At 49.0% G+C, this 27,947-nt stretch overlaps 1 protein-coding gene across 4 annotated transcripts; it reads right to left on the reverse strand.

Annotated features, from left to right (window-relative positions):
- Positions 1-999: 999 nt before the first annotated feature.
- On the reverse strand, positions 1,000-27,871 carry ESPL1 (extra spindle pole bodies like 1, separase). Of its 4 annotated transcripts, XM_053557229.1 has the most exons (31): positions 26,976-27,870; positions 26,510-26,594; positions 24,505-25,566; positions 23,835-23,939; positions 23,545-23,665; positions 22,278-22,414; positions 20,176-20,369; positions 18,248-18,487; positions 17,896-18,040; positions 17,654-17,792; positions 17,335-17,474; positions 14,825-14,959; positions 13,420-13,539; positions 12,451-12,622; positions 11,969-12,097; positions 11,680-11,836; positions 11,063-11,172; positions 7,871-8,886; positions 7,196-7,559; positions 6,877-7,038; positions 6,292-6,505; positions 6,003-6,193; positions 5,433-5,560; positions 5,195-5,317; positions 3,811-3,966; positions 3,530-3,700; positions 3,323-3,427; positions 3,051-3,166; positions 1,958-2,041; positions 1,648-1,812; positions 1,000-1,358 (listed from the first exon to the last, which is right to left on the reverse strand). In XM_053557229.1, exons 2-31 carry the CDS (start codon positions 26,588-26,590, stop codon positions 1,157-1,159), a joined length of 6,384 nt encoding a protein of 2,127 aa, XP_053413204.1. In that variant the 5' UTR covers positions 26,591-26,594; positions 26,976-27,870; the 3' UTR covers positions 1,000-1,156. The 4 variants fall into 4 exon arrangements, with proteins under 4 accessions (XP_053413204.1, XP_053413203.1, XP_053413205.1 ...); XM_053557228.1 differs by having other exon boundaries at positions 26,510-27,870; XM_053557230.1 differs by lacking the exons at positions 1,000-1,358; positions 1,648-1,812; positions 3,051-3,166 and having other exon boundaries at positions 26,510-27,871.
- Positions 27,872-27,947: the final 76 nt, after the last annotated feature.

Consider the following 27,947-nt stretch of genomic DNA (forward strand, 5'->3'; position numbering starts at 1 on the left):
CCCCGGCCAAAAACCACAAAAAAAAAAAAAAAAACCATAAAAAAAAAGAAAAAAAAAGAAAAAGAGATAAGGTTCTAGCATCCATGTAGGAGGGTGGCAAGGCAACTGAGGCATTAAAGCTAGACCACTCCCAGGGTACCTGAAGCAGGAAGACAGGACAGTCAAGATGGTACCCAGCCTAAAGTCTCAACAGGCCTGTCAATACTCTTCTTTGATCTGTTTCCACTTAGTATTTTGATGTCCTGTCTCCTTTAGCTTTGTCTGCTGAGGCCCAGCCAGACCCAGCTTTGTCCTGTGGCCTTGCCTTTCTTCCTAAGGCTCTCAAACTTGAAATCCTCTAAGTTTTTCCAACTGCCTACAGTACCACATAATGAAAAGGAGGCAATTGTTTTTATTATTTTTTAATTATTTTTGAGATAGAGTCTCACTATGTTGCCCTCAGTAGAGTGCTATGGCATCACAGCTCATAGCAACCTCAATCTCTTGGGTTTAAGCAATTCTTTTGCCTCAGCCTCCCAAGTAGCTGGGACTACTGGCGCCTGCCACAATGCCGGGCTATTTTTTGTTGTTGTAGTTGTTGTTGTTGTTTGGCAGGCCCAGGCTGGGTTCAAACTCGCCAGCTCCGGTGTATGTGGCTGCCACCCTAGCCGCTGAGCCCATTTCCTTCTTTATTTTGAGACAGAGCCTCACTGTCATCTTGGGTAGAGTGCCAGGGCTTCATAACTCACAGCAACCTGAAACTTCTGGGCTTATGCAATACTCTTGCCTCAGATTCCCGAGTAGCTGAGACTACAGGTGTGCACTACCACACCTGGCTAATTTTTCCATTTTTAGTAGACACAGGGTCTTACTCTTGCTCAGGTTGGTCTTAAACTCCTGAGCTCAGGTGATCCACCTGCCTCGGCCTTCATGGTGCTAAGATTATAGATTATAGGTCTGAACCACTGTGCTTGGCCTAGTTGTCTTGTCTTTAAATGTTCTTAGATAAACTACATAAAACAAGGTTTAAGTGATGTATCTTTATTATAATAAAATTAAATGAAAAGGCAATATTTCGTATAAAACACTGGGGAAAATCACGTTAAAATATTTATGTTAAGGATTAAGTTTAACTTTGGAGGTAGGACAGTCACATGGATTCTACAGCTCTGAGGGGTTACTGCAGAGAGACAGGCAAGCCATAGGCTACAGGTGCAGCCCCAATAAGATACTTGAGTCGAGGAGCCTGGCGGGCCTGGATGACATAGTCAAGAAGGGGGGCCCCTGGGCCTGCTCCAAGCCAGCCCTGCAACAGAGCCTCTGTGTAGCGATCAATGTCACGGTCAGTCACATCCCAGAGATTACCCAGAAACAAGGGGCTGGGAAAAGAGAAGAAATACAAAGTAAGGGCTCTAAAACAAAATGCACAGGAAATTGTATGCAATTATGGTGGTTGTGGGTATGTAAAAAGGATGGAACCAATAAAGCTTAGGGTTAGCCCTTAGCATTCCAGGAGGATGACAGAAGAGGCTAAAGGTTAAAGGCCCAGGTGTACAAGGTAACCAGGACAGGAGAAAGGTGGGACACAGAGGAAGGATTCAGGATTCAGACCTGGGGTAGAGGCAGAGTCTTAAGCCCCTAAGATGGGTCCCAAACATTGAGACTCACCAGCCAGCCATGATGTACTTGAGCACAATGCCATTCCCCTCCAGGTTTCCATGCACAGCCAAGGCTGCACTGCTGCAGCCAAACAACAGAGCCACTGCCCGGCAGCTCAGCCTCAGGATGGCCTGCCCATCAAGGAAGCGGGCACCAGCCCCATGTCCTGCATAGCTAAGGCAGAATCAGGGGAGATAAGCCTTGACTCAGCAGTACCAGGCCTCTGCCTGTTGTCCAGAGACTCTAAAACCCCAGAACAACCCATAGTGATACCATCCTCAGGACTGCCCCTCTCCCCAGTGCTGGCCCAATCACTCACATATATAAGTCACGTTCTGTCAGTGCTTCCTGCACCTGTCTGGGGCTTGGCACCTCCCCAATCACCCCTCTCCAGCCAGCTTCACTGCAGGAAAAAGGTAGAAGAAAAAGGGCCAGGTGTGGTAGCTCATGTCTGTAATCTCAGCATTTTGGGAGGGTGAGGCAGGAGGATCCCTTGAGGCCAGGAGTTCCAGGCCAGCCTGGTAATGTAAGTGAGACCACTGCCTCTATGAAAAATAAGAAAAATCTGGGGCGGCGCCTGTGGCTCAGTGGGTAGGGTGCCGGCCCCATATACTGGGGGTGGTGGGTTCAAACCTGGCCCTGGCCGAACAGCAACCAAAAAATAGCTGGGCTGGGGCAGCACCTGTGGCTCAGTGAGTAGGGCGCTGGCTCCATATGCCGAGGGTGGCGGGTTCAAACCCAGCCCCGGCCAAACTGCAACAAAAAAATAGCTGGGTGTTGTGGCGGGCGCCTGTAGTCCCAGCTGCTCAGGAGGCTGAGGCAAGAGAATTGCGTAAGCCCAGGAATTGGAGGTTGCTGTGAGCTGTGTGATGCCATGGCACTCTACCCAGGGTGGTACAGTGAGACTCTGTCTCTACAAAAAAAAAAAAAAATAGCTGGGCGTTGTGGCGGGCACCTGTAGTCCCAGCTGTTTGGGAGGCTGAGGCAACAGAATCGCCTAAGCCCAAGAGTTGGAGGTTGCTGTGAGCTGTGTGACGCCACAGCACTTTACCGAGGGTGATAAAGTGAGACTCTGTCTCTAAAAAAGAAAAGAAAAATCAGCTGGGTGTGGTGGCATGCAGCTCCTTGGGGAGGTTGAGGCAGGAAGATCATTTGAGCCCAGGAGTTCAAGGTTGTAGTCAGCTATGACCACACCACTGCACTCCATTGCAGCCTGGTGGCAGAGTGAAACTCAAACTCAAGAAAAAAAAAAAAAAAATAGGGAACTACATAGCAGGGGTCATGTGGGAAAGAGGTAGACGAACATTAGATGAGCATTAGAACAGTAACTGATTCTGGAGAAAAGGCACAATGTTGCCCCGTATGTTGTCTCTAATTTACCCAATCCTCCTTCATGCCCTAACCCCCCTGACCTGCTAAAAGTGGCTCGAAATTGTTCCTCTGTGCTTGACAGGTTATTGTGAGGGTTCAGAACATAGAAGGTACTTCGTGGATCCACTCCTTGGCTCAGCACTGATGAGGCCCCAGACTAAGGAGGAAACATTAGTGACTAGGACCCTGGTCCCATCAGGAGGCCCAAGGTCCAACAAATTCAGCCCCTTTCCCAAGATCCTTTCCTATCTTCACAGGTCTCTCTGCCTCTCTTTAGGCCTCCCCCAATCATCAGTCATCCCCTGAACCCAACCTCTTTGATGATGGAGTAGCTGAGTAGGAAGTGGAAGGAGGGCAGTCGGGTGACAGGCAGTGCCCGGAGGCTGGGCATGCTTTCCCATGGCAGCTTCTGCAGGTCCTGGGCAAAAAGTACTCAGAGGTTACTGTCTCCAGGAAGGGGCAGGGGGTGAGTTGGTGACCATCACCTACTTGACATTGCCCCTCTGCCCCAGGTTTTTACCTTGTCTAGCACCAAGATGAGGTGCTTATCACTCAGTACTGTCTGGCCTTTTAGACGTCCTACTGCCTCATTTAGGAGCTCTTGGGCTCGCTCTGGCTGGGTGGGGCACAGCCCATAAGCCAGGGCCTGAATGTCCTGAGGGGTGAGGGTTCTGGCACTGCTGAGCAGGATCTGCAAGGGAACAAGCAGTCAGTGAGCACCACAACTCCCATCTCTACTCACAGTGGGTAGAGGGGAAGATTAAGTCAAGTTTCTTCCCCTTGCCTACTTTCTTAACTCACTTTCAGCAGAGCGGGGTCAGGGTATTTCCAGCCACATTCCTGCAACAACTCTTGGAGGCGGGAGGCCTCCTGGGCAGGGCTGGGCTCCTCACTGGATGGCAGCAGCAGCCCCATCCAACAGCCCAACACAGACTTCTCCAGGGAAGTGATGAGAACCTGGATACAGAAAGTATAGCCTTCAGTCAGAGGCAGCTGAGTTTCTTCTGCAGAGATACTGATGTTTTAGAGAGGAGTAAATGAGTTTTCAGTGTGTATGTTTGTCTTAAATATCTTTCTGCCAGTCATAGAAGGCAAAAATATGGGAACTTGTTTTCATTCTCAAAAACTCTGGAGAGTATATGTTATAAATCCTTTTTTTTTTTTTTTAATTTTCTTTTTTTGTAGAGACAGAGTCTCACTTTATGGCCCTCGGTAGAGTGCCGTGCCTCACACAGCTCACAGCAACTTCCAACTCCTGGGCTTAAGCGATTCTCTTGCCTCAGCCTCCCGAGTAGCTGGGACTACAGGCGCCCGCCACAACACCCAGCTATTTTTTTTTGGTTTGCAGTTTGGCCGGGGCCAGGTTTGAACCTGCCACCTTCGGTATATGGGGCCGGCGCCTTACCGACTGAGCCACAGGCGCCGCCCATGTTATAAATCCTTACGTTGTGACAAATATGAACAGGTGGGCAATGAAGCCTGGAAACTGATAATTTGAGCTTAAATCTCTTTCCTTGGCTGGGCTCAGGCCTGTAGTCGCAGCACTTGGGAAGATCTCTTGAGCCAGGAGTTCATGGCTGCAGCAAGATAGAATCTGGCCTGGGCAAAAGACTGAGGGTCTATCTCCAAAAAAAAAGAAAGAAAGAAAGAAAGAAAAAAAATCCCTTTTCTCCTGTATATCCTTAAATATTCCATTGCCATACCCTGTTCAAGTTTGGACTCTTATTTAAAGTCCTCCCCAAGTGGCATAATTTTTTATTTAGGCCTACTCTTCTAGAAATGGACTTAAAGGCTCGCCGCCTGTGGCTCAAGTGGCTAAGGCGCCAGCCACGTACACCTGAGCTGGCAGTTTCGAATCCAGCCTGGGCCTGCCAAACAATAATCAAACAATAATGATGGCTTCAACAAAAAATAGCTGGGCGTTGTGGCAGGTGCCTGTAGTCCTAGCTACTTGGGAGGCGGAGGCAGGAGAATCGCTTGAGCCTAGGAGTTAGAGGTTGCTGTGAGCTGTGATGCCACTCTACTCAGGGTGACAGCTTGAGGCTCTGTCTCAAAAAAAAGAAAAGAAAAGAAATGGACTTAAAGTAGCCCAGTACTAACCCAGCACCTTTGATAGACAAGACACTGGCATCCCCTGGGTAACTGCAAGGGCAACCTGACCCTGCCCCATCCTGGGAGCACACACCTCCATCCTACGATCCAGTTCTAGCCGCCCTGTCCACCATTCTCGCTTGTCAGTACAGTTGCTGTTCTCTTTCTGTTCCTTCTGGATGGCATCAAACTCATTCAGCGCTGAACTCAGAGGAAGCTGTGGATGTGAGGTTGTGAGATCTGTGCTTGTCCATGTGATCACCATCTCTCCACCCCCAGCCACGAAATGTAAGCAGCTTGACCAGAAGCACACTCCAGCCCAGGAATCTCACCTTGCTCTGGACAGTGGGGATCTGCACAGTGACTGGGGGACTGTCCTTTTCCAGCCGGGTCAGAAGGAGGGTATTGCTCACAGTTCCAGGCTGGAGGGTGGCCAGGGCCAACACACACACGGTCACCCCTAAGACACAGGAAACAGCCAGAATCATTTCAGCTGTTATAAGGAATTCCCTTTCCTGTCATTGGCACTGAATCCCTAACCATCCCTCAAGACAACTCCAAGAAGTCTTCCCTGGAAACTGGAGTTCCAGGTGCTCCCTCTGGACAGAGACCATGTCTTATACTTCTTTGTATCCCTCACAACAACTAACAAAGGGCCTTGCTCTGTGCAATGTAGGAAGATCTGATCTGTTTGAACCCATCCCTGAAGAAAGGCACTAAATTAGCTGGTAACTCAAAGTTGAGGTTTAAAAAAAAAAAAAAACTTTCTGATTTAGAGAATATCTGATGAGAGAAACAAATAGCTGGTGAGAGAATATCTGATGAGAGGCCACTAGATGAAAAGGCATGACCTAAATCTATGTAATTCCCTAAAAGGGCCAGCCAGAAGCCTGCCAGCATACCACTGGGGATCAGAGCCAGGTGCCCCTGAAAGCTCTGCTTCTCAGGCTGGGGGAAGTGGCCAGATCCTGAAGTCCTGAAGGAAAAGAGGTGCTGAATGCTGGCCAGGGGGACATCTCCAGGCCTCTCCTGAAGGCTCAGCCTCTGGAGCTGATCTCCCATTTCAAGCGATCCTTGGTGCTTCTGGATCTTGCTGCAGATAATACAGATAGGGGTGAGTTTCCCTCCTTCACAGTCTGGACCCTCCTTCCAGTCTGCCCTAGCAGGAGCTGGGAGGTTAGGGGCACCCACCTGAGCTGTTTGTGGAGGTGGGTGAGTAGCTGGTGGCGGCAGGTGATGGAGACAGACTCGGTAATAAGGAAGGCAGTGGCATACGGATCTCGGTGACCCAGGCACAAAGCCAGGAAGCGGCAGAGGTGGGCATAGAGCCCACTAGGAGGACAGTGTTTGATGCCCCGGAAAGCAATGCTCAGTGAATCACAGATGGAATCCAAGGTATCAAGATCTAGGAGGGTCAAGACACTTGCTGAAGATGAATCACTCATTTCCCAGGTGATAGGAACTTTCAAGGAGTCCCCAACTCATCTCCCATGGAAAATAGCAGTTACCATTAATGAAGAAGGGCCATATGCCAAGTGGGGAACTATGCAATTTATAGCCATCAACTGGCTCCATCCTCCCCTTTTCCTCTTATAGAAAAGAAAATGGGAGCTCAGAGAGGGAAAATGACTGCTGGGACTTAGACCTCGCTTCTAAGCTACTGGATCCAGATGGGAGTCCAGTACCATAGACAGAATGGAAAGATGCAAAGATCAAGAGACCTGGAGGCTCGGCCCTCTCTGAGTAACCAAACATCGGGAGGGTTAGCATATTCACCGATGGCTGCAGGGACCGAGGGGAGCCGGAGTTGAGATCCAAGGCCCCTGTCACTATCCTTCTCTGGGCACAGGGTGGGCAGCTCCTCCTTGCTAGAATCCCGTCTCAACAGCTCCCGGTCTCCTATGGCCGCATCAGGGCCTGAAGCGGGAGCCTTCCTACCTGCAGAGACAGTAGGACTTTTTTCATAGCACTCCATCCTGCCATCCCGTTTGTTCTTCCTTCTGCAATCTTGTCTCTTGGGATCAGTTATTTCTTCTACATTGGCTCCAGGGCAGGCCCCTCCCCAGTGAGATGTCTCTCACTCTTGCCATCATACCTGAGGCTGAGTCTTCCCCATCAGAACCCCGGAGGATCTCAAAGCTCAGTTCCATCTGGTTTTCAGCCAATTCTTCCTCAGGGATGGTCCTCATGATCTCAGGGCCAAGCCTGGCCAGGACAGGAGGGGCCCTCTGGGGCCTCTGATCCTCACAATGTTTTGATGCCACCTTCTTGGTCCTCCGAGTTCTGCCACTCAGGCCAGGGGGCCCAGAAGTAACCACTGCATCAGTCTTCAAGCTCAGGCCCTTTCTAGCTTGGCCCCGGCCCCGAGAAACAGTGCCCTTTCTTTTAGTCTCCTCTGCCAGCGGTGGTGCCTCAGCTGAGACAGGGTCATCTAAGTCACTGTCATCACTAAAGTTCACCTAAGATCAAAGGGAAAGGGAGATGTGCCAAGAGGCGTCAGTGACAAGACACCTTCTGACAGCAGGTGGCGCTGTGGAAGCCATAGCAGGCACTGAGGCAGCTACTCTTGCTTGTGTGTGAAAGGGAGAGGGAACTGAATATAAGAGGAAGGATGAAAAGGAGTCTTGAAGTTGGGAGTCTTGGATGGATGCCTCACTGTGGAAGATATAGGGGTCCCGCCCAAAGCAGGTTCCACAACTGATCTGCAAAACACCTTCTTCCAGGACCACCTCCCCCACACCACTACCACCTGGCAACAGTCCCATCTCACCTTGAGGCGTGTCTGGATCCTCTTTCGTACCCTGGGGGCTCGGGGAACTTCAGGCTTGGTCTTAGTAGGGTAGACTTCCTCAAACACAGTGAAGGGGACACAGGGGCCAGCTTGACTAAGCCCCCAGGCTGGGCTAACTTGCCTGACCCGGCCAGGGGGCTTAGGTGTACAGGGTGGTCCTCCACTGTCCAGACCTTTCTGAGAGGAATTATGGACAGACAGGGGAGCAGAGGCTACCTGCTGGCGCACTTGTCCAGAACATTTCTGGCTCCGAGTCTTAGAGGGCTCTGAGCCAGGAGGGCTTTTTATTAATGGTGGCTGCCAACCCCAGGATCTTGCAAAAAGTTGGGTAGGACAGCAGCTGAGGCTAGCCAGCTTTGCTAGGGCCTCAATCAAGAGCAGGCTGGCTCTCCAGGGCTCCAGCTGGGGTATCCGTGCTGCTACAAACTTCAGCCCTGACTCCAGGACCTTCCACAGGTTCTTGTTTGATGGCTGGCTCAGGCCCTCTAGTGCCAGCTGTGTGTATGCCTGAGCCAAGATCTCATCCAGAAGGCTTGGGACTGGAGAGTGGGGTGTTTTACGATTCAGGGAAGCCTGGACACCTCGGGTGAGGCGCTTAGTGGCTGCTGAGCAACCCTTTAGCACAACCTGCAGCAGATCCAGACCCTGGGCCTTATGGCCCTTGGCCAGACTTACCCCTGCTGTGACCAGCACCCAGCGCAGACAGACTGCTGAGAGGACAGGGCTGGCACAGAGCAAGCAGTCGCAGGTGGGTGAATGGGACAGGAAGCTGGGCCTGGGCTGGGGTTTGGTTTTCAACACTGGGGAGGAGTTTGTAGAAGGTGCTATAGGGCCAGGCTCCTTGGCCACAGTGGCTACCAGCTCCAGAGCAGGGCCTCGTAGGAAGAGCTCCTCCTCTGAAAGCTGTGGTGGATGGGGGACACGGGCCTGCTGCTTCCCTTTCTGTAGGTTGACCTTCTTCACAGAATGTGGGTGCTGGGCCACCTCACCAAACTCTGAGGAAAGGGCAGAACAAGAATTACAAAACTGGTGTAGCTCAGTTGGCAGGGCGCCAGCCGCATACACCTAGGGTGGTAGGTTCGAACCTGGCCTACGCGTGCTAAGCAACAATAACAACTGCAACCAAAAAATAGCTGGGCATTGTGGTGGGCACCTGCAGTCCCAGCTACTTGGGAGACTTAAGCTCAAGAGTTGGAGGTTGCTGTGAGCTGTGATGCTACAGCACTCTACCCAGGGCAAGACAAAATTGGTTCTATGTGAGGGAGATTAAAAACAAAAACGCACACACACACACACAAAACTGGGAGGGTGGACCCATATACCACAATAAAGTGAGACTGTCTCTACAAAAAAAAAAAAAAAAAACTGAGAGAAATGGTAGGTATCAAGCACTTCCTAAGCTACCTTAGGCTCAACTCCCTAATATATGTGTTTCTATTTGTAAATTACTCACATATATTACTGTATAACTTTTTTTTTTTTGTAGAGACAGAGTCTCACTGTACCACCCTCGGGTAGAGTGCCGTGGCATCACACGGCTCACAGCAACCTCTAACTCTTGGGCTTACGTGATTCTCTTGCCTCAGCCTCTGGAGCAGCTGGGACTACAGGCGCCCACCACAACACCCGGCTGTTTTTTTGTTGCAGTTTGGCCAGGGCTGGGTTTGAACCCGCCACCCTCAGCATATGGGGCCGGTGCCCTACTCACTGAGCCACAGGCGCCGCCCACTTTTTTTTTTTTTTTGAGACAGATTCTTGGTCTGTCACCCAGGCTAGAGTGTAATGGCATCTTAATAGCTCACCGTAACCCCAAACGCCTATATTCAAGAGATCTTTCTCCCTCAGCCTCGTGAATAGCTGGGACTATAGGTACCCGCCACCGTACCTGGCTAATTTTTTCTATTTTTGGTAGAGACAGGGTCTCACTCTTGCTCAGGCTGGTCAAGAACTCCTGAGCTCAAGTGATCCTCCTGCCTCGGCCTCCCAGAGTGATGGGATTATAGGCATGTGCCACCATGCCCAGCCATATTACTGTATTAACATATTAAATATTCATATGGCTTACTGGTTTTTTTAGGTAAAATCTCTCGTGTTTTCCTCCCAGCACAGTCCATAAAGCTCCCACACCTGAGCACAGAGGGGCTGCATGGCTCAGCAAAACTCAGGCCAGCACCTGGAGGTCCACATCTGATTCTTGCCCCAGGCTAACCCTGTGATCCTGGCTCCCAAACACTGACTTTCTCAACTTTGTCATTTAACAAATGAAAAAAATCTATGCTCTCACCTGACTTTACAGGCATTTGTACGAGCCAAAAGAAATATTAGAAATAAAAATAGTTGGTAAGAAAAAATGTATCGTGAATACAATGTTTATTATCACTTTAAGCCCTTCTGAGGACACTGCGTTTGTGCTATCCAACACAGAAGCCACATGAAGCTACTGAGCATGTGACTGAGGAACAGATTTTAGGTTTTATTTCAATCAAATACAAATTTAAATAGCCAGCTGGAGGCCAAGCGTGGTGGCTCACTCCTGTAATCCTCACACTCGGAGGCTGAGGTGGATGGATTGCCTGAACTCAAGGTTCAAGACCAGCCTGAGCAAGAGCGAGACCCTGTCTCTAAAAATAGCCAGGTGTTGTGACAGGTGCCTGTAGTCCCAGCTACTTGGGAGGCTGAGATAAGAGAATTGCTTGAGCCTAAGAGTTTGAGGTTGCTGTGAACGGTGATGCCACAGTACTCTACGGGGGGTGGGGGCAAGAAAGTGAGACTATCTCAAATAACTGAATAGCCAGCTGGGCATGGTGGTGCGTACCTATATTCCTAGCACTCTGGGAGGCCAAGGTGAGAGGATCTTTTGAGCCCATGATGGCACTACTGCACTACAGCCTGGGCACAGAGCAAGACCTTATCTCTTAAATGAATAAATACATAAATAGATAAATAATAAATTTAAATAGCCAAAATGTTGTAGGCAGTGCTGAAAACTAGAACCAGAGATGGCTAATCCTGGACAGGTTATCTGAAGCAAGGAGACCAATGGTTTGAAATCAAGGTAATAGTGCCCAAGCCAGAAGTCAGTGTCTGATTCAAAAGGGAACCAAACCTCTCTGTATAGACATGCTGTGTATGGTTTTCACCACCACCCGGGCAGGAGATATGGCTACACACCTGTACAAGACTCAAGCAAGAACAGGACCCGCTGCAGGTCTGACTGACAGAGGTTGATGTCATTGCGAGCCAGCTCCAGCTCGCCCTTTAGCACCAGGAACAGGGCACACCTTGTTGGAAGAGGGGAGCACCAATCAGAGGAATCTTTTTTTTTTCCTTGAGAGTATTCCCTTTGCTCCTTTCCTAAGCAAAGCCATCACTGTCTTCCCTTGCCTCCAAAAGACCTTCATTCCCTAAAGCTGACTTAACGGCTTCCTGGGGAAAACCCTTTTTATACTTCACTCATCCCATCTCTGTGCTTTAGGACAATTTCCCAAACTGAATTCCTCAAAAAAGGATCCTGTAGGCAAATAGCTGTAGGAAAACAATGTATACTAGCTCTCCCTTTTGGAGATTACATAGTAGCATATTGTAGGACAGAAGGGTTCTACAGGAAATAAAAATATCTAACCTTGATTGATTAACTCAGCATTTCCCACTTATTAGCTATAAAATGCCTTCTTCCACAAATCCTTCTAAACATAATATGTGATCTGTGGAATGATTTGGGAATCCGTGGTCAAGGAAGCATGGCACTCAGGTGCCAGAATCAGCATCCTCCCAGGCTCTGTACTCACTGGCGTGGTATCTGCAGCTTTGTAGTAAGTTTTAGGGCCTCCAAGCAAAAGGCCTTGGCTTCACTCACACTACCCAGGTGGCCCAGGCGGCAGACCAGCTTCTCTGAGCAGCTCAGCACCTCTGTAAGAACCTGCCATTTTTGTACCAGGTTTTCACCTGTAGCAAAAGAGAGAGGAGATAAGACCAGCATCACTCGGCAACAGTCCAGATCCTCTGGAGACAAAACTGCCAGCACTACCATGAAGCCTATCCATTCCCACAGGGGCCTGCCCTCTTCCTCAGACTCACTATAGTCCAGGAATGGTGTTTCCACAGCTGCTTTTTGAATTGAAAGTACATCACTGCCCATTAGCAAGAGGATGATGCTGCGAAGGAGCTTATGAGAGTCCATGAGTGCTATCTCAGGGGACTGCCAGCCTATGGTAGGTAGGCAAAGAAGAGAGATAGCAAATAAGAAGAGATAATAAGATAAAATAGCATATGTAAAACACGTTGCCCACTCTTCCTTCTGCACCTAAGGCAGACAGAGGTAATCAATCACAGAACTCTTTCCTTCTGACATCCCATGGGGTCTGAAAATCCTTTCAGCCTAGTATTGCAGGCAGTCAAGTGACTGCAGGCAAACTGAAATCCATTTGCTATCCCAGGACTACTATGTGCACGTTCTAGATAGGACAGAGGAGGGGACCAGAGCTGCCAAGAGCTGATGGCAGATGAACCGTGCACATTGTCCAAGGAGGGCCACCCATCCACCCACCCTGTTCTTTCACCTTGGGCACAGAGCTGCTCCCACAAGGAGTCTGAGAGACTGTACGATGGGAGGCCTAGGTAGACTGCCACCAGCTGCAGGGCCTGGACACGCAGCAAGTACCAAGCCTTGGATGACTTCTGGAGGGCAGGATCCCGAAGGACAGACAGCAACAGAAAGACACCTTCAGTCACCTTGAGAGAGGACGGCCAGAGGAGAGCAGTAAGTGAAGTCAGGCAAGCATGTCAGAGCTTGAGGTGCCCCTGGAAATCATCTGGCCCAATCTCTTCCGTTTGGGAATAATAAAAGCTAAAGAGAAAAAACTAGAGCCTGAGAGGGTACGGGACTTGGTCAAGTCAGCTAGTTTGGGAGAAAACTCAGGTCTTTTACATCTCACAGGATTTTCAGTCTAAAGCTCCTGTGCTTCCCAGGATCACTCTTATTCCAGTTTTTAGACACAGGACAGACTTCTTATGTTCTTGTCACTGAGGAAACTGGAAAAGAATGGAAAGGGCAGTATCTCTACCAGAGGAACACTGGAGCACAAGTCATTGGCAAGGAAATAGTACTGCTTCTCAGGGACAGGATCACTCCGCCCAGCCCCAGGGAGATCTCAGAAGCCAGGAAGATATCTAGAAAATTCTAACATCTTTTTTTTTAATTTTTGAGACAGTCTCCATCTGTCCACCCTGGCTAGAATGCAGTGGCATCATCATGGCTCTCAGCAACCTCAGACTCCTGGGCTCAAGCAATCCTCTTGCCTTAGCCTGGGTTGCTGAGACTACAGACTCTGGCCACAATGCCTGGCTAGTTTTTCTATTTTTAGTAGACAGGATCTTGCTCTTGCTCAAGCTGGCCTTGAACTCCTAAACTCAAACAATCCTCCCACCTTGGCCTCCCAGAGTATTTACATTATAGGTGTGAGCTGCTGTGCCCAGCCTAAAATTTTTCTAATACCAGCACCTTCAGGGATCAAGAACGTGAGAAATACCTTTTGGTGAGTCCAGTGGAGTTGACTTCGAAGCAGAACACAGGTCAGGGAAAGGAGCAGGTATGTGTCAGTGGTCTGACTGAGACAATTCAGGCTGAATTCTGCCTCTTCTAGGTATATCTAAGGAAGCAATCAGAGGATATGTGAGGAAAAGAAGCCAGATTCTTCAAATTAAACTGGAATAAAGCATTCACAAGCAAAATCCTCAACATGTTCAATTAAATATTAAATTACCTCAAGTATTATAATCTACATAGGAGTTACTCTTTCAATCATTAAAATGTTCGTTTAACACTTCCGGTTAACCACCGTGCTATAAAGACAAAGCTGAATAAAGAGTAAGCAGGACCTTCTCTCTAACATGTTGCAAGGCCGTGGGGACATAGGCATAGGTATGCAATCATGATACAGAGGAAAGCAATTGATTCTGCCCTTGAGGATGTAGACAATGCTTCATAAAGGAGGCGACAATTGAGCTAGACTTTGAAAAGAAAGTAGAGGTTTGCTGAGGGAAAAATAAAAGAAGGGAGCGGTATGTTTTGGGTGGAGGGACGAACACAACCAAAGACAGAGACACACTCGTAGGGAATATAAAGTAACTGGTATGGACTGGCAAGGACAAGTAACTGGAAGTGGCAGAAAAAGCAGGAACCTGAACATAAAAGATGTACAATACAGGGTCTGGATGGATTGTATCCTTTAGATAACAGAGAAGCCACTGAAATCTTTGATGCAGGAAAGAGGTGAGATCAGACCTGTGCCTACTAGTGGTAGTTAGACGAGAAAGTAGAAAAGGGAAAAACTGGGAGACAAGGAGACCAATTAGGAGAAATTGCGATAGTCCTCTGTGAGAAAGCAATAACAAGGGCACAGGAACAGCTGGGAAATGTACAGGATTAGCACCATATTCCTGGAGTTGGATCTGTAAAACTTTTTTTTTTTTTTTTTTTGAGACAGAGTTGCACTCTGTTGCCCTGAGTAGAGTGCTGTGGTGTCACAGCAACCTTAAACTCTTGGGCTCAAGTGATCCTCTTGCCTCAGCCTCCAAAGCAGCTGGGACTACAGGTGCCCACCACAATGCCCGGCTATTCTTAGAGACGGGGTCTCCCTCTAGCTCAGGGTGTTCTTTAACTCCCGAGCTCAAGCAATCCACCCGCCTCGGCCTCCCTGAGTGCTTTTACAGGCGTGAGCCACCATGCCTGGTCCCTGGCTAAGACTTTTAAACTGAGGAGAAAGGCACCTCCTCCTCTCAACAGCTGCCTCTACCACTTTACAATACTCCAGCCAAATGCAGCGGTAGAGGGCAGAGAAGTTGCCCCTTTGGTATCCTGAATTCTCAGAGAAAAGATGAGCCTCTAAGGCCACAGGCCCCATGCAGCCCCCAGGCTAGCGACTGGGCACTCACCTGTGCATAGCTGGGAGAGCCAAGGGTCAGGAGGAGTTGGGTGATGTGGCAGGAGCAGCCAGCTGCCTTTGCATGGTCCTCCAGTCTCTCGAAAACAATCCGCAGAAGCAGGAGGACTTCCAGAGCCTGCAGGGGCTGGTCAGCCAGGAGCAGCAAGTTTAGCCTCTTCCTGCTCAAGCCTCCATTGGTACTCTCTGCTCTCCAGCCCTTTGGGGACCTTAGACTATGTCTGGCCTCCAGGTCTGGATGGTTTGTGGTTATATATGGACAGAACAACCATTAGACATCCTCAGGGAGCCCGAGATGAGAGCAGTGAGGGAGGCTGAAAACCAGCCTACCTTCTGTTCTAAAGCCTGAATGCCAATCATTATCAATAGCCAGGATTTGCTGAGTGCTTACTATGCTACAGGCACTGTGCCAGGAGGTTTACACACACCAATGCCTTTACCTTTTTTTTTTTTTTTTTTTGTAGAGATAAGAGTCTCACTCTATCGCCCTCAGTAGAGGGCCATGGCGTCACACAGCTCACAGCAACCTCCAGCTCTTGGGCTTAGGCGGTTCTCTTGCCTCAGCCTCCAGAGTAGCTGGGACTACAGGCGCCTGCCACAACGCCCAGCTATTTTTTTGTTGTAGTTTGGCCGAGACCGGGTTTGAACCCACTATCCTCGCTATATAGGGCTGGCACCCTGCTCACTGAGCCACAGGCGCTGCCCCACGCCCAGCTATTTTTTAGTTGCAATTTGGCCGGAGCCAGGTTTGAACCCGCCCCCTTGGTATATGAGGCAGGCACACCCTACCCACTGAGCCACAGGTGCTGCCCTCAATTCCTTTAACTTTTATTGCAACTCTGATCCACTTTTACAGCAGAGGAAACTAAGACTCATATAAGTTAAGTTGCTCATCTAAGTTCCCTAGAACCAAGACTTGATCTAGGGCTGAGGCACCTTCTAGGTTCCTTGTGTAACAAATACAGTCTAATGGTTTAGAGTAACAGTATGTGCAATGTTTTGTTTTTCTTTTTTTTTCTCTTAGTTTTCTCATGTGGAGTCCAAGGAAGCTCATCAGGGCATCTTTGAAACTCCCTGAAATTGCATGTAAGAATGTAAATTTGTGTCTACAGGCATCTATATATTTTTCTGAATATATAGGTCTCAAATAATTAATAATACTTAAAGTTAACAGATTTGAGCATTCCATTATTCCATTTACACAAAATATCTTCCATGCATCATCCCAATGAATGATGATAACACTCTGAAGTAGCAGCATTTTCTTTTTTTTGAGACAGAGTCTCACTCTGTTGCCCCAGGCTAGAGTGGTATGGCATCATAGCTTATAGCAACCTCAAACTCCTGGGCTCAGGATCCTCAGCCTTCCAAGTAACTGAGACTACAGGTGCCTGGCTAATTTTTCTATTTTTGTAGAGATGGGGCCTGGCTCTTGCTTGGGCTGGACTTGAACTTCTGAGCTCAAGCAATACACCCACCTTGCCCTCCCAGAGTGCCAGGATTAAAGGTGTGAGCCATCCAGGCCAGGCTGAAGTGGTGGTATTATTGCTCCTATTTTAGAGATAAGGAAAGTTGGGCTAAGAAAGTTAAGTAACTTACCTGAGGCCATACACTGATAAATAGTGGAACTTGGATTTAAACTCAATGGACTGGTAGTGATAGATCAATGGGTTTTTTGTTTTGTTTTGTTTTGTTTTGTTTTTTTGCAGTTTTTGGCCGGGGTTTGGGTTTGAACCCACCACCTCCAGCATATGGGGCCAGTGCCCTACTCCTTTGAGCCACAGGTGCCGCCCATCCAATGGGGGCTTTTCTGAGACAAAATTTCATTCTATCGCCCCAGCTATAGTGAAGTAGCATCATTGTAGTTCATAGCAACCTCAAATTCCTAGACTCAAGTGATCCTTCTGCCTTAGCCTCCCAAGTAGCTAGGAGTACAGGCACCTCCACAGCAGATCATTTTTTCTATTTTTAGTAGAGATGGGATATTGCTTTTTTTTTTTGAGACAGGGTTTCACTATGTCACCCTTGGTAGAGTGCCGTGGTGTCACAGCTCAAAGCAACCTCAAACTCTTAGGCTTCAGTGATTCTCTTGTCTCTGCCTCCCAGGTAGCTGGGACTACAGGTGCCCGCCACTATGCCCAGCTATTTTTTTTTTTTTTGGTTGCAGTTGTCATTGTTGTTTAGCAGACCCAGGCAGGGCTCAAACCCAATAGCCTCAGTGTATGTGGCCAGCACCCTACTCACTGAGCTATGGGTGCCGACCTGGGGTCTGCTCTTGCTCAGGTTGCTCTTGAACTCCTCAGCTCAAGTGATCTTCCCACTTCAGCCTCCCAGAGTGCTAGGATTACAGGCATGAGCCACTACACCAGGCCAAGCCTATACTTTTTTAATCACCAGGTTATATACTTCTCAACAGGTTCATGAGCCAAATAAGACAGAGGAGCTCAGTTTCTGATTCAGCCCTTGTTTGTGTGGGTCCACATCAATGCCTTGCCCCATTACCTTTGCCACCAGCTGGTAGAGGGCTGCTAGGATCTGCAGGGAAGCTGCTGTCTGCTGGAGACTCCGCACCACTGGAGCCTGCCCCTTTGAAAGCACCTCCTTCCACAGGACCAGAGCTTGGTCTAGGCATTTGGACTGAACTGTAAGTCAGAAGAAAACGACTGCTCTCTCAGCATGGGCATCTGGAGGTAACTTGGCTTTCTGCGTAACATCTCTGCCCTTTGTGCCAACCTCCCACCCAATAAGGCCAGCTTATCCCACACTTGGAGTCCCTGTTCTGTGGGGAAACACCATGCCACACTGTGTTTCCTGCACTCACCAGCATCTGCAGCCAGATTAAAGGCAATGTTACTATATAGGAAATGATCTTCTTGGAGTTTGTCTTCATAGTTCAGGTCATTGACTTCAAATTCCTCCAGGTTAGAAGGAGCCTGGGCTCTCCGATCTCGCTCAATACCCTGGATGGGGAGATCAGAGTATAAAACAAGCCATCTCTACCGATGGCTCAGGGAAAATAATTCTACACTCGGTTCTGTTTAGCCCCACTGCAGCCACACTCACTTCTTGTATTTTGGCTTCCAGGGTACAGATGTAGAGCCATAGTAAGGCCTGTGCTTTATCATCCAAAAGCTGATCCCTGTCCCGGGCCTCAGGCCTCACAGACTCTAGAAGCTGCAGGGCTTCCTGGATAGCATCCAAGGCTGAGCTGTAGGAGAGGATGCAGTTAGCCTATGATTACCTGCCATAGGGTTTCACTATGCTTTAGAATACCTGGCCCCACCCTTTGAATGAGCTTCCATGGCCACAAAGTGAAGGGGGCACTCAGGGCTGGAAAGCGGGAAAGTGGCTCCAAAAAGATTGGGAGGGCCTAGGGCAAGGAGCAACAGTAGTCTCCCCCACTATTCCTCCTCACCAGTCAGTCTGCTGGGCAAAGTCGTGGTAGCAGAGCACTTGAGCGAGTTCCACCAGGTGGGTGGCTCGTGCCCAGGCCCCAGCTGGTGTCTCCTCGGGGCTCAGCTCCAGCAGGTCACAGATGACATTGAAGCGTTCCTGCCCAGTGTTGGCCCGCACTGCCTTGTAGGCCTGTAGCTCCTCCCTCAGCAAGAAGGCCATGGTCTCCGGCTCCCAGCCACTCAGGCTGTCTCGCAGAGTCCTGAAAGAGAGCAGGCTCAGTACCAGGACACAGCCCCTGAGGCGGAAGCCTCTCCTCCCACAGCGGAGAGCTTCAGGCTCGGCTTGCTGACAGTTCAGTAGATTTCCAGTTGTGGCTTTAAAAGTTTAAACCAGATTGTACCATTCCTGTTTAATACACTCCAGTGGGCTGCCAGTAGAAGTCATATTCAAACCCCACACAGCCCTGGGCCTGTGTGACCCAGCCTCATTCCATACGGCTCCCTACCGTACACCCCATTCCACCACCTTCTGTGTGCTGGCTTTCTCAAGCATGTTCCCGAGCTATTCCTGAGCCTTTGTATTTATTATTCTACTATTCCTTCTGCAAGGAATTCTCTTCCCTGAAAAAAAAAATTTTGTTTTAGATACTTTATCACCCACGCTGGATGCAGTGGCACAATCACAGCTCACTGCAGCCTCAAACTCCTGAGTTCAAGTGATCCTCCTGTCTCTGCCTTGAGAGTAGCTAGGACTACACGTACCTGCCTCCACACCAGGCTAATCCTTTTTTTGTTGTTTTATTTTGTTTTGTTTTTTAAGGAATTTTTATTATTTTTTGAGACAGCCTCATTTTTTTTTTTTTTTGTGGTTTTTGGCCAGGGCTGGGTTTGAACCCGCCACCTCCGGCATATGGGACCGGCGCCCTACTCCTTGAGCCACAGGCGCCACCCGAGACAGCCTCATTTTGTCACCCTGAGTAAAGTGACATGGCATCACAGCTCAAAGCAACCTCAACTCTTAGGCTCAGAAGATACGCTTACCTCAGCCTCACAAGTAGCTGGGAATATAGGCACCCCCCACAATGCCTGGCTATTTTTTTTTTTAAGAGACGGGGTCTTAACTATTGCTCAGGCTGGTTTCAAACTCAGGAACTCGAGCAATCCACCCGCTGTGGCCTCCCAGAGTGCTGGGATTACAGGCATGAGCCACTACACCACGTCCAGCCTAATTTTTGAATTTTTTGTAGAGACAGGGTCTCACTGTGTTACCCAATTTGGTTACTTCCTTAAGATCTATGAAGAGTGGAATCTTCCACATCCTCTGGTCTCATATATTACTTCTTCAAAAACAACTTCCCTAAATAGCCCATCTAAAGTTGCTCCCTCTGTTAGCAAGTCTTGTTTTTTTTTGAGACAGAGCCTCAAGCTGTCACCGTGGGTAGAGTGCTGTGGCATCACAGCTCACAACAACCTCCAACTCCTGGGCTTAAGCGAGTCTCCTGCCTCTGCCTCCCAAGTAGCTGGGACTACAGGCGCCCGCCACAACGCCCAGCTATTTTTTGGTTGCAGCCATCATTGTTGTTTGGCGGGCCTGGGCTGGATTCGAACCCGCCAGTTCAGGTGTATGTGGCTGGCGCCTTAGCCGCCTGAGCCACAGGCGCCGAGCCTGTTAGCAAGTCTTTAATTGTCTTCATAGAACATGTATGAAATGTCCTTATTTTATATCTCCCCAAGTAAAATATGAGCTCCATGAAAGCAAGAACATTGCCTGATACCACTATACCCTTAAAACTTAGCACAGGGGCTGGCATATAATAAGCACTCAATGAATAACTCAATGCATGAAAGAATTACTGCCTTTTCCAAAGATGGAAGGACATGACCTTGAGTGCAAAAGGCCACTCTATCTGTGAGGCAAATGCAACTGTTCCCTTCCCCAGCAACTCACTTTAGCTGTAGCTCCTTGTCTCCAGCCCTCGCTGCCTCCATCTTGACTCGAACCCAGAAAGTGACTGGTTCAGTCATATGTTCAGGGCTATGGGGCTGCAGGGCTGCCAGCCACAGAGTCACTATCTTGCAGCCCTGGGCCAGTTTACCGAGTTTCTTCAAACTCTCCACATGTAGCCGGAAGCACCTGTGCAACTGACCAGAGAAAGGGAACAGACAAACCAGAGAGAGAGGAACCATGAGTAGGTGCGGTGGGAGGGTATGCGCCTGCACGAGTGCTTACACTATATGGGGTGGTGGGCGGGGGTAGGGACTGGTAGGTGGCCTTCCTGCCCCACTCCCATCCCAAGGCAGGAGACACCTAAGAAGTACATTCCCTGAATGCGCTCAACCTCAAAGGCTCCATCCACCCCATCCCCATATTTTTTATCTATACCCTTGAAAATTTGCTCTTCCTGCAATCCTCTCAGCTGATGGCACTGCCTTCTTAGTCAGAAAGGCAGGGTCATTTTTGATTCTCCTCTTATCTCTGTCACTTCCAGCCAGTCACTTACCAGGTTAATCCTTGGCTTCTTGCACCCATCCACTTCTCTCCATCCCTTGCACAACTTCTTCAGTTCAGTTCACCCTTCCCTGCCTAGGCTGCTACAGCATCCTGATTACCTAGTCTTGTCTCTTGCACAGTATGTTCATCACAGCAATGCCAGAGAACTCCAAAGCACCCATCTGATGTCATGCCTCCACTTACATCCTTTAAAAGCTCACCACCTCACTCAAGATGAACCCAAAGCCCTCTACAACCCATCTTGCTTACTAGTCTAGCCAACCCATCATCTCACAGGTATTCTTTTTTATTTTTTCTGAAACAAGAGTCTCAAGCTGTCGCTCTGGGTAGAGTGCCGTGGTGTCATAGCCACCACCTCCAACTCTTGGGCTCAAGTGATTCACTTGCCTCACCCTCCCAAGTAGCTGGGACTATAGGCACCTGCCACAATGCCCAGCTATTTTTTTTTAAAGATGGGGTGTCGCTCTACCTCAGGCTGGTCTTGAACCTGTGAACTCAGGGCAATCCACCCATTTCAGCCTCCCAGAGTGCTAGAATTATAAGCGTGAGCCATCATGCCTGGCCTCACAGGTATTCTTTTTTTTTTTGAGACAGAGTCTCATGATGTCACCTTCTGTAGAGTGCTAAGGTGTCAAAATTCACAGCAACCTCCAACTCTTTCGGCTTAAGCGATTCTCTTGCCTCAGCCTCTGAAGTAGCTGGGACTACAGGTGCCCGCCACCATACCCAGCTATTTTTTTGCTGCAGTTGTCATTGATGTTTAGCTGGCCCAGGCCAGGTTCAAACCCACCACCTTTGGTGCGTGTGGTTCAGCACCATAACCACTGTGCTACGGGCACCGCCAGCTCATAGGTATTCTTAAGAACATCTTAGGAACACTCCGAGGCTGGGTGTTCATGCCTATAATCCTAGCACTCTGGGAGGCCAAGGTGGGTGGATTGTCCTGAGCTCACAGATTTGAGACCAGCCCGAGCTAGAACGAGACCCCATCTCTAAAAATAGCCAGGCGTTGTGGTGGGCACCTGTAGTCCCAGCTACCTGGGAGGCTGAGGCAAGAAAATCATGTAAGCCCTTGAGTTGGAGGTTGCTGTGAGCTATGACACCACAGCAGTCTACCAAGGGTGACAAAGTGAGACTGTCGCAAAAAAAAAAAAAAAATCCATTTTCATTATGGTTATCCTAAGAATCATTTGTGGAAGCTTTTAAAATATTGAGATGCCTGAGCTCCAGTACTAGAGATCTTTATGTAGTTAACTTGGGCCGGGCATTAGAATTTTTTTAAAGTTCACTGAGGTGATTTTAATGTACAGCTAGGCCGGGAACCACTGGCTTAGGACAAGGCTAAATATAAAAAGGGAGTCAATCTAAAGAAAAATATTAAGTAACAATACCAGCAAGGTATGGGAAATCTTGCCCCAGATACTGGTGTCAACATGCTGCTCCTAACACCCTACCCCAAGGCCAGATCCTGGCTAAACCCTTTCCTGCTACTCCACTACCCACAACCTTCCTTCCGGGCCCTTCTCTTTTCCTCGTACCTTCTCTGGAGGCAGCTCAGGGTAAGTGCTTGACTTGGCCAAGCCCAGGTGCTGACAGAGCGGCTCAGAGATGGCACAGGCCTCGGCATAGAGCTTGTGACTATAGAAGCTGTAGGCCAAGTTACTGGTGTAAGAGGCTGCAGGGGAGAGAAAGGATAATTGACCACAGGCATGGTTCCACTGTCCTAACCTCCTGGAGAGAGAAGCTCTCTCCAGTAGAGAGAAGCTCAACCTGGAGTCAGCTCAGCAGCTTCCAGATCAGATGGGAATCCCTATCACTAGGCAATAAAGAAGGCACAGGTCTCCCCTTCCTGCTCCAAGTTGGTCTATGCCCTTCATTCCCAGTAAGGCAAACCCACACTACCTGGCCCCTCTGCACTTGTTTTACAAGGCTGAGTCCACACTGCCACGTAGGCCCATCTCTCCTCACATACCAGTGTGTCTTGGTTATGCTTCAAAAGTCAGCATTTTAGGAGAGACACTCTGGCCTCTTCACCTCCCTCTCCTTCCCACAGTCTGCTGAAGCCACACTTGCCTCTTTGCTATTCCTCAAATATACCAGATCCTCTCCCGCCTCAGGTCCCTGGCACTGTTTCTTTACCAGAGATGCTCTTTCTCAGGTATCCACATAGTAACTCCCTTACTTACTCCAAGTAAGTAAGCTCACACCACCCTCTCAATGAGCCCTACCTGATCATCTGATTTATGATAAATTGACTAATTTTACAAAATAAAAAAAACAACCAAAAAAAAGGTGGGGAGAAGTATATATGCATGTTGGTTTATATATACATACAATATCTCCAGAAGGATATAGAACATATGAATATTATTTGCTTACGCAAAGGGGAACTAGGATTGGAGGGGGAGAGGGACTTTTCACCTTATGTCCCTATGTACACTTGAATTTTGAACCATGTGGATGTTTTACCTGATTTTTGAAAGTTTAAGTTATAAATGTTCTTTAAAATGTAAATATATAGCAAGGTCATAACGTTGTATATCATGTACAAATGTTTTTATGAAACAAGGAACAAATCAGATTTCAATGTCAATGAAGAAAAAAATAGCGTCTTCTGTTATAAGTTAGCTTTATCACTTATCTACTGGTGTTAAATATACAGTAATTAATAAATAAACATCTCTTCCACTGATGCCTTGAACCATAATGAGCCCCCAGGGGTCAGAACCATTCATCAAGTGTTATTCATCTGCCTAATAGTGATGACTCCTCCAATAACCCTGTACTGGGCCTCATGGCACTAACCAGTCATTCCCGTGTAGTCTGTCAGCTCTCGGCCTGACAGTCCCTCTAAGGCTTCCAGCATCCAGACAACGATAGATTTGCAACTCTCTACTAGTTGGGCCAGGTCAGCCAAATCAGCTTCCTGAAGGGACAAGAAGGGCTTGAAGGTCAGAAATCATGCTAGGTCTAAGGTGACCTCCAGCCCACCCACATCCAAAGCCAAAGCAATGTTAAAGCGACCTCAAAGCTCTACTGGGAGCAGTAGAACAACCCCAGACCCTAGGTCAAGTTCCTTGATTCCCAGATGGTACCTGACAGTTTTGGGCGAAATCATAAACCACGACACTGTAGAGGTGAAATGCTTGAAAGTACACCTGAAGCAAAGTCTGTTGCTGTTTGGAGGGGACCCCACAGACCTGGAAGGAAGTGGGAGGTTGGTTTGAGGTGCAGAGATAAAGAGTGAGTTCCCAGCTAAAGACTGGCCCGCACTCCTGGAGAGCTGACACATCCCAGGGAGCAGGAGGAAGGACATCAGGAAGGGCCCTGCCTTCTCAGGGTAGAGTAGGCTGCTGGCAGGCTAGGCCTACTCCAGAAAGCAGCTTATCAAGGAGGGAGCCAGGCGGCACCTATGGCTCAGTGAGTAGGGCGTCGGCCCCATATGCTGAGGGTGGCGGGTTCAAACCTAGCCCCGGCCAAACTGCAACAACAACAAAAAAAATAGCCAGGCATTGTGGTGGGCGCCTGTAGTCCCAGCTGCTCGGGAGGCTGAGGCAAGAGAATCGCGTAAGCCCAGGAGTTAGAGGTTGCTGTGAGCCGCGTGACGCCACGGCACTCTACCCGAGGGCGGTACAGTGAGACTCTGTCTCTACAAAAAAAAAAAAAAAGGAGGGAGCCAAGGTTTCTAGATCTTGCCAAAAACTGTAGGCTGGTAGGGAGTCCACAGAACCACATTCCCACTCTACCTCCAGGTCCTTAACTCACACTATCATCTCGCAGCTTCCGGATAAGGAAGAAGTACCCTCTAAGAAAAGTGAAGAGGCTCAGAATAGCATCAGGTCTATAGTGTCTCCTGGTGCCTCGCTCCAGGCCTGAAAAGAAGAACTGGCAGGTGTCATATAATGCCCGAAGTGGGGGTGATGGTGTCTCCATACTATTGTTCAGAATAGCTGATGCATCAATCAAAACCTTGGTCACTGCCTGGGGTCCTTCCTCCTCAAGCTGTAGCAGTTCAACTCCCAGCTGGCACAGCTGGAGGCTAGGGGCTAGATTGGTGTTCCTCAGATAACCATGAGCTTTCTCCACCGTGCTCATAGCTTTGTTGTGGTGGTGGCTCCAGCAGAAGCGACGGCAGTGTTCCAAGGTGAGCTCTAAGAGGCAGAGGGCCCTCTTGGGGGAGAGAGGACCAGGAGAATCCTCTCCCTTACCCACCAAGGCTCTTATCACATGCCTGGAGAGCAGGTCATCTAGGAAATCCACATCTGCTTCATTCAGACCATGTCCACTGGCATCAAATAGCTGATGGGCAGCTACCACTCGGCAGGCTGTTGGAGAAGCAAAGTGAGGAACCTCACAAGGAGTATTTTCATCCTCTAAGAGTACTAGGAAGCTCAAGGCCTTCAGCCGAGCTGAGAATGCAGCTCGAGGCTCTAATAAAGCTTCTGCCGCCTTCCAAAGCAGAGAAAAGCTGCCTTGAGCCACGGCCTCATAGTCCTGGGGAGCAGCTTGGTGAGAGCACTGCATCAAGCAGGCATGAAGGTGCTGAGCAAGGCGGAGTGTGGCCTCTGGGCTTCCTTGGGCAGCGATATTCCGCAGTAAGATGAAGAGAATTCGTTCTAGGTAGAGGGGAGGACGCTGGGGAGTGGACACTAAGTAGCCATCACAGGCCAGCTCTGCCAGCTCCAGCAGGCTCCACAGGTGCCCAGGGCAAGCTAGTTTGGCAGTCAGCTGCTGGTTGCAAGCTCTCAGGATGGCATCACAAATATGTCTCCTCTCAGCATCAGATCGGCAGGTGGGAAAACCAGCTGGAGGCTTGACCAGAAACTCCTAAGGAGGAAAAGATATGACTGAAGCTAACAAAGAAGGAAAAGAGGCAGGGAAAGGCCAGGCAAGGTGGTTCACGCCTGTAATCCTAGTATTCTGGGAGGATGAGGCAGGTGGATTGCTTGAGCTCAGGAGTTTGAGACCAGCCTGAGCTAGAGTGAGACTCTGTCTCTAAAACTAGCCAGGCATTGTGGTGGACCCCTATAGTCCCAGCTACTTGGGAGGTTGAGGCAAAAGGATCATTTGAGCCCAAGAGTTTGAGGTTGCTGTGAGCTATGATGCCATAGCACTCTACCAAGGGTGACAAAGTAAGTCTCTGTCTCGAAAAATAAAATGAAATAAAAATAGCCGGGCATTGTGGCTGGTTTCTGTAGTCCCAGCTTCTTGGAAGGCACAGCTAAGAGGATAACTTGTGCCCTGGAGTTTGAGGTTGCTGTGAGCTATGATGCTACAGCACTCTACTGAGGGTGACAAAATGAGACTTTGTCTCAAAAAAAAAAAGGGGGGCGGGTAGGCGCAGTGGCTCACGCCTATAATCCTAGCTGGGAGGCCAAGGCGGGTGGATGGCCTAAGCTTATGAGTTTGAGATTAGCCTGAGCAAGAGCAAGAGCAAGACCTTGTCTCTTAAAAAAAAAAATAGCCCGGGGTTGTGTGGGGTGCCTGTATTCCCAGCTATTTGGGAGACTGAGGCAAGGGGATCACTTGAGCCCGAGAGTTTGAGGTTGCTGTGAGCTATGACACCACAGTACTCTACCAGGAGCAAGAAAGTGAGACTCTGTCTCAAAAAAATAAAAAGGAAAGAAAGAAAAAGAAAAAGAGAGAGAAAAGAGGTAGGCAAAGTAACAAGATAGAGTCCCTTATCTGTCTCTTTCAAATAAGGCAAAACACAAATAAAACGGGTCAGTTTGGAATGCCAGGTGTATCCAGAACCAGACAGCACCCCTACCTTCAAATCAGGCAGCAACTTTTCAGCCTCCTTCTGGCTGCTTAGCAAAGTCCCAAAGTTGATGCCTTTGAAGATCCTCATGATGCTGGAGAGGTAGAGAAAAGGAGATAAATGAAAGAAGATTTGTAATGGAGCTAACTAGAGGAAGGGTGAAGGGTTTGAAGGTCGGGGAAGGAGGAGGCAATAAATCCTATCTGAAATCCTACTACTCATGCGGAAAAAAAACTCATGCCAGGACGCCCGGCTCTGCTTATAAAGTGACGCTTCCGCTCTCCCTTCCTCCGGGCTGATCCTCGCCCTCATTACCCCGCTAGCACACCACCCCACCCTGGGGGCCTCCGCCTAGCTCTTCAGAGCCCACTTGGACGTCCCAAAATCTCCCGACACATCCTCGCAGGGCCGCCCCCGGCTCTTCCTAGAGTCAGTGCTGGGGACCTTATTCACCTTGGCGCCTCCGGACACTTACTGGTCCCTCCAGCCTTACCGCTCCAGAAGTCTCCCGGGTTCCCACATCCAGGACCTACCAGCCACAGTAAGTATCCCTCAAGGATCGAAAATGTAACCTTCGTTTTCCGCGCCAGCCCCTCCTTTCAAATATGCACAGCGGCCAATCAGCGAGGGCTGCGTAACGCCGGCGTGCCGCGCGGCGCGCAGGGAGTTGTAGTTTACCCGCCGCGCGGTCTCGCCTTGTGACCCCCCGCGAGGTCCTCCTGCTCTGGGCGTTAAGGCCTCCTGGGGGCGCAGGATTTCCCTCTTTTTTCCCCAGCAGTTAGATCTGAGTTCTTCAGCTGCTGATCGCTTTCTAAGTCGCTATCGGGAAAGCCAGCCTTTGACCTTCTCTTCTTTATATTCAGAGCTTAGGCAAGAGTTTAAATTTCAAGAGAAGAGAAAGACAACAGAAAAAGCTTGGAAACTCACGCGGTTTGGATTATTAGGAAAAAAGAGCATATCCTTCTATGAAATTCTTTTAAAATATAGTTTTTGAGGGCACTGAAATGAGTACCCACGGCGACCTCCAGCTCTTTACCTGGATGTCTTGCTCATTGTGTCAGGAAGACAGAATCTACCGTCTTTTGATGGGAGAAAAGGTGGAATGGGGATTAAATAATGGAAGAACTAGGAAAATTCATTTTCTGGGATCTTTCGCAGTCTTTAATGGCTTATGTTTGGTAAGTACTAACCACTTCCTCAAACATGAAGATTCAGCTGGCTCCATCACAAAGCTCAGCTATTTTTTTTCTATTTCTAGTAGAGATGGGGTCTCCTTCTTGCTCAGGCTTATCTCAAACTCCTGAGCTCAAGCGATCCTCCTGCCTCGGCCTCCTAGAATGCTAGCTTTACAGGTGTGAGCCATCTCACACCCAGCCTAGCGAAGATTATTTTTCCAAAATAATAATAATAGGGCGGTGCCTGTGGCTCAGTGAGTAGGGCACCGGCC

This window comes from Nycticebus coucang, chromosome 12 (assembly GCF_027406575.1).
Source record: "Nycticebus coucang isolate mNycCou1 chromosome 12, mNycCou1.pri, whole genome shotgun sequence".
In the NCBI taxonomy this organism is placed as follows: domain Eukaryota; kingdom Metazoa; phylum Chordata; class Mammalia; order Primates; family Lorisidae; genus Nycticebus; species Nycticebus coucang.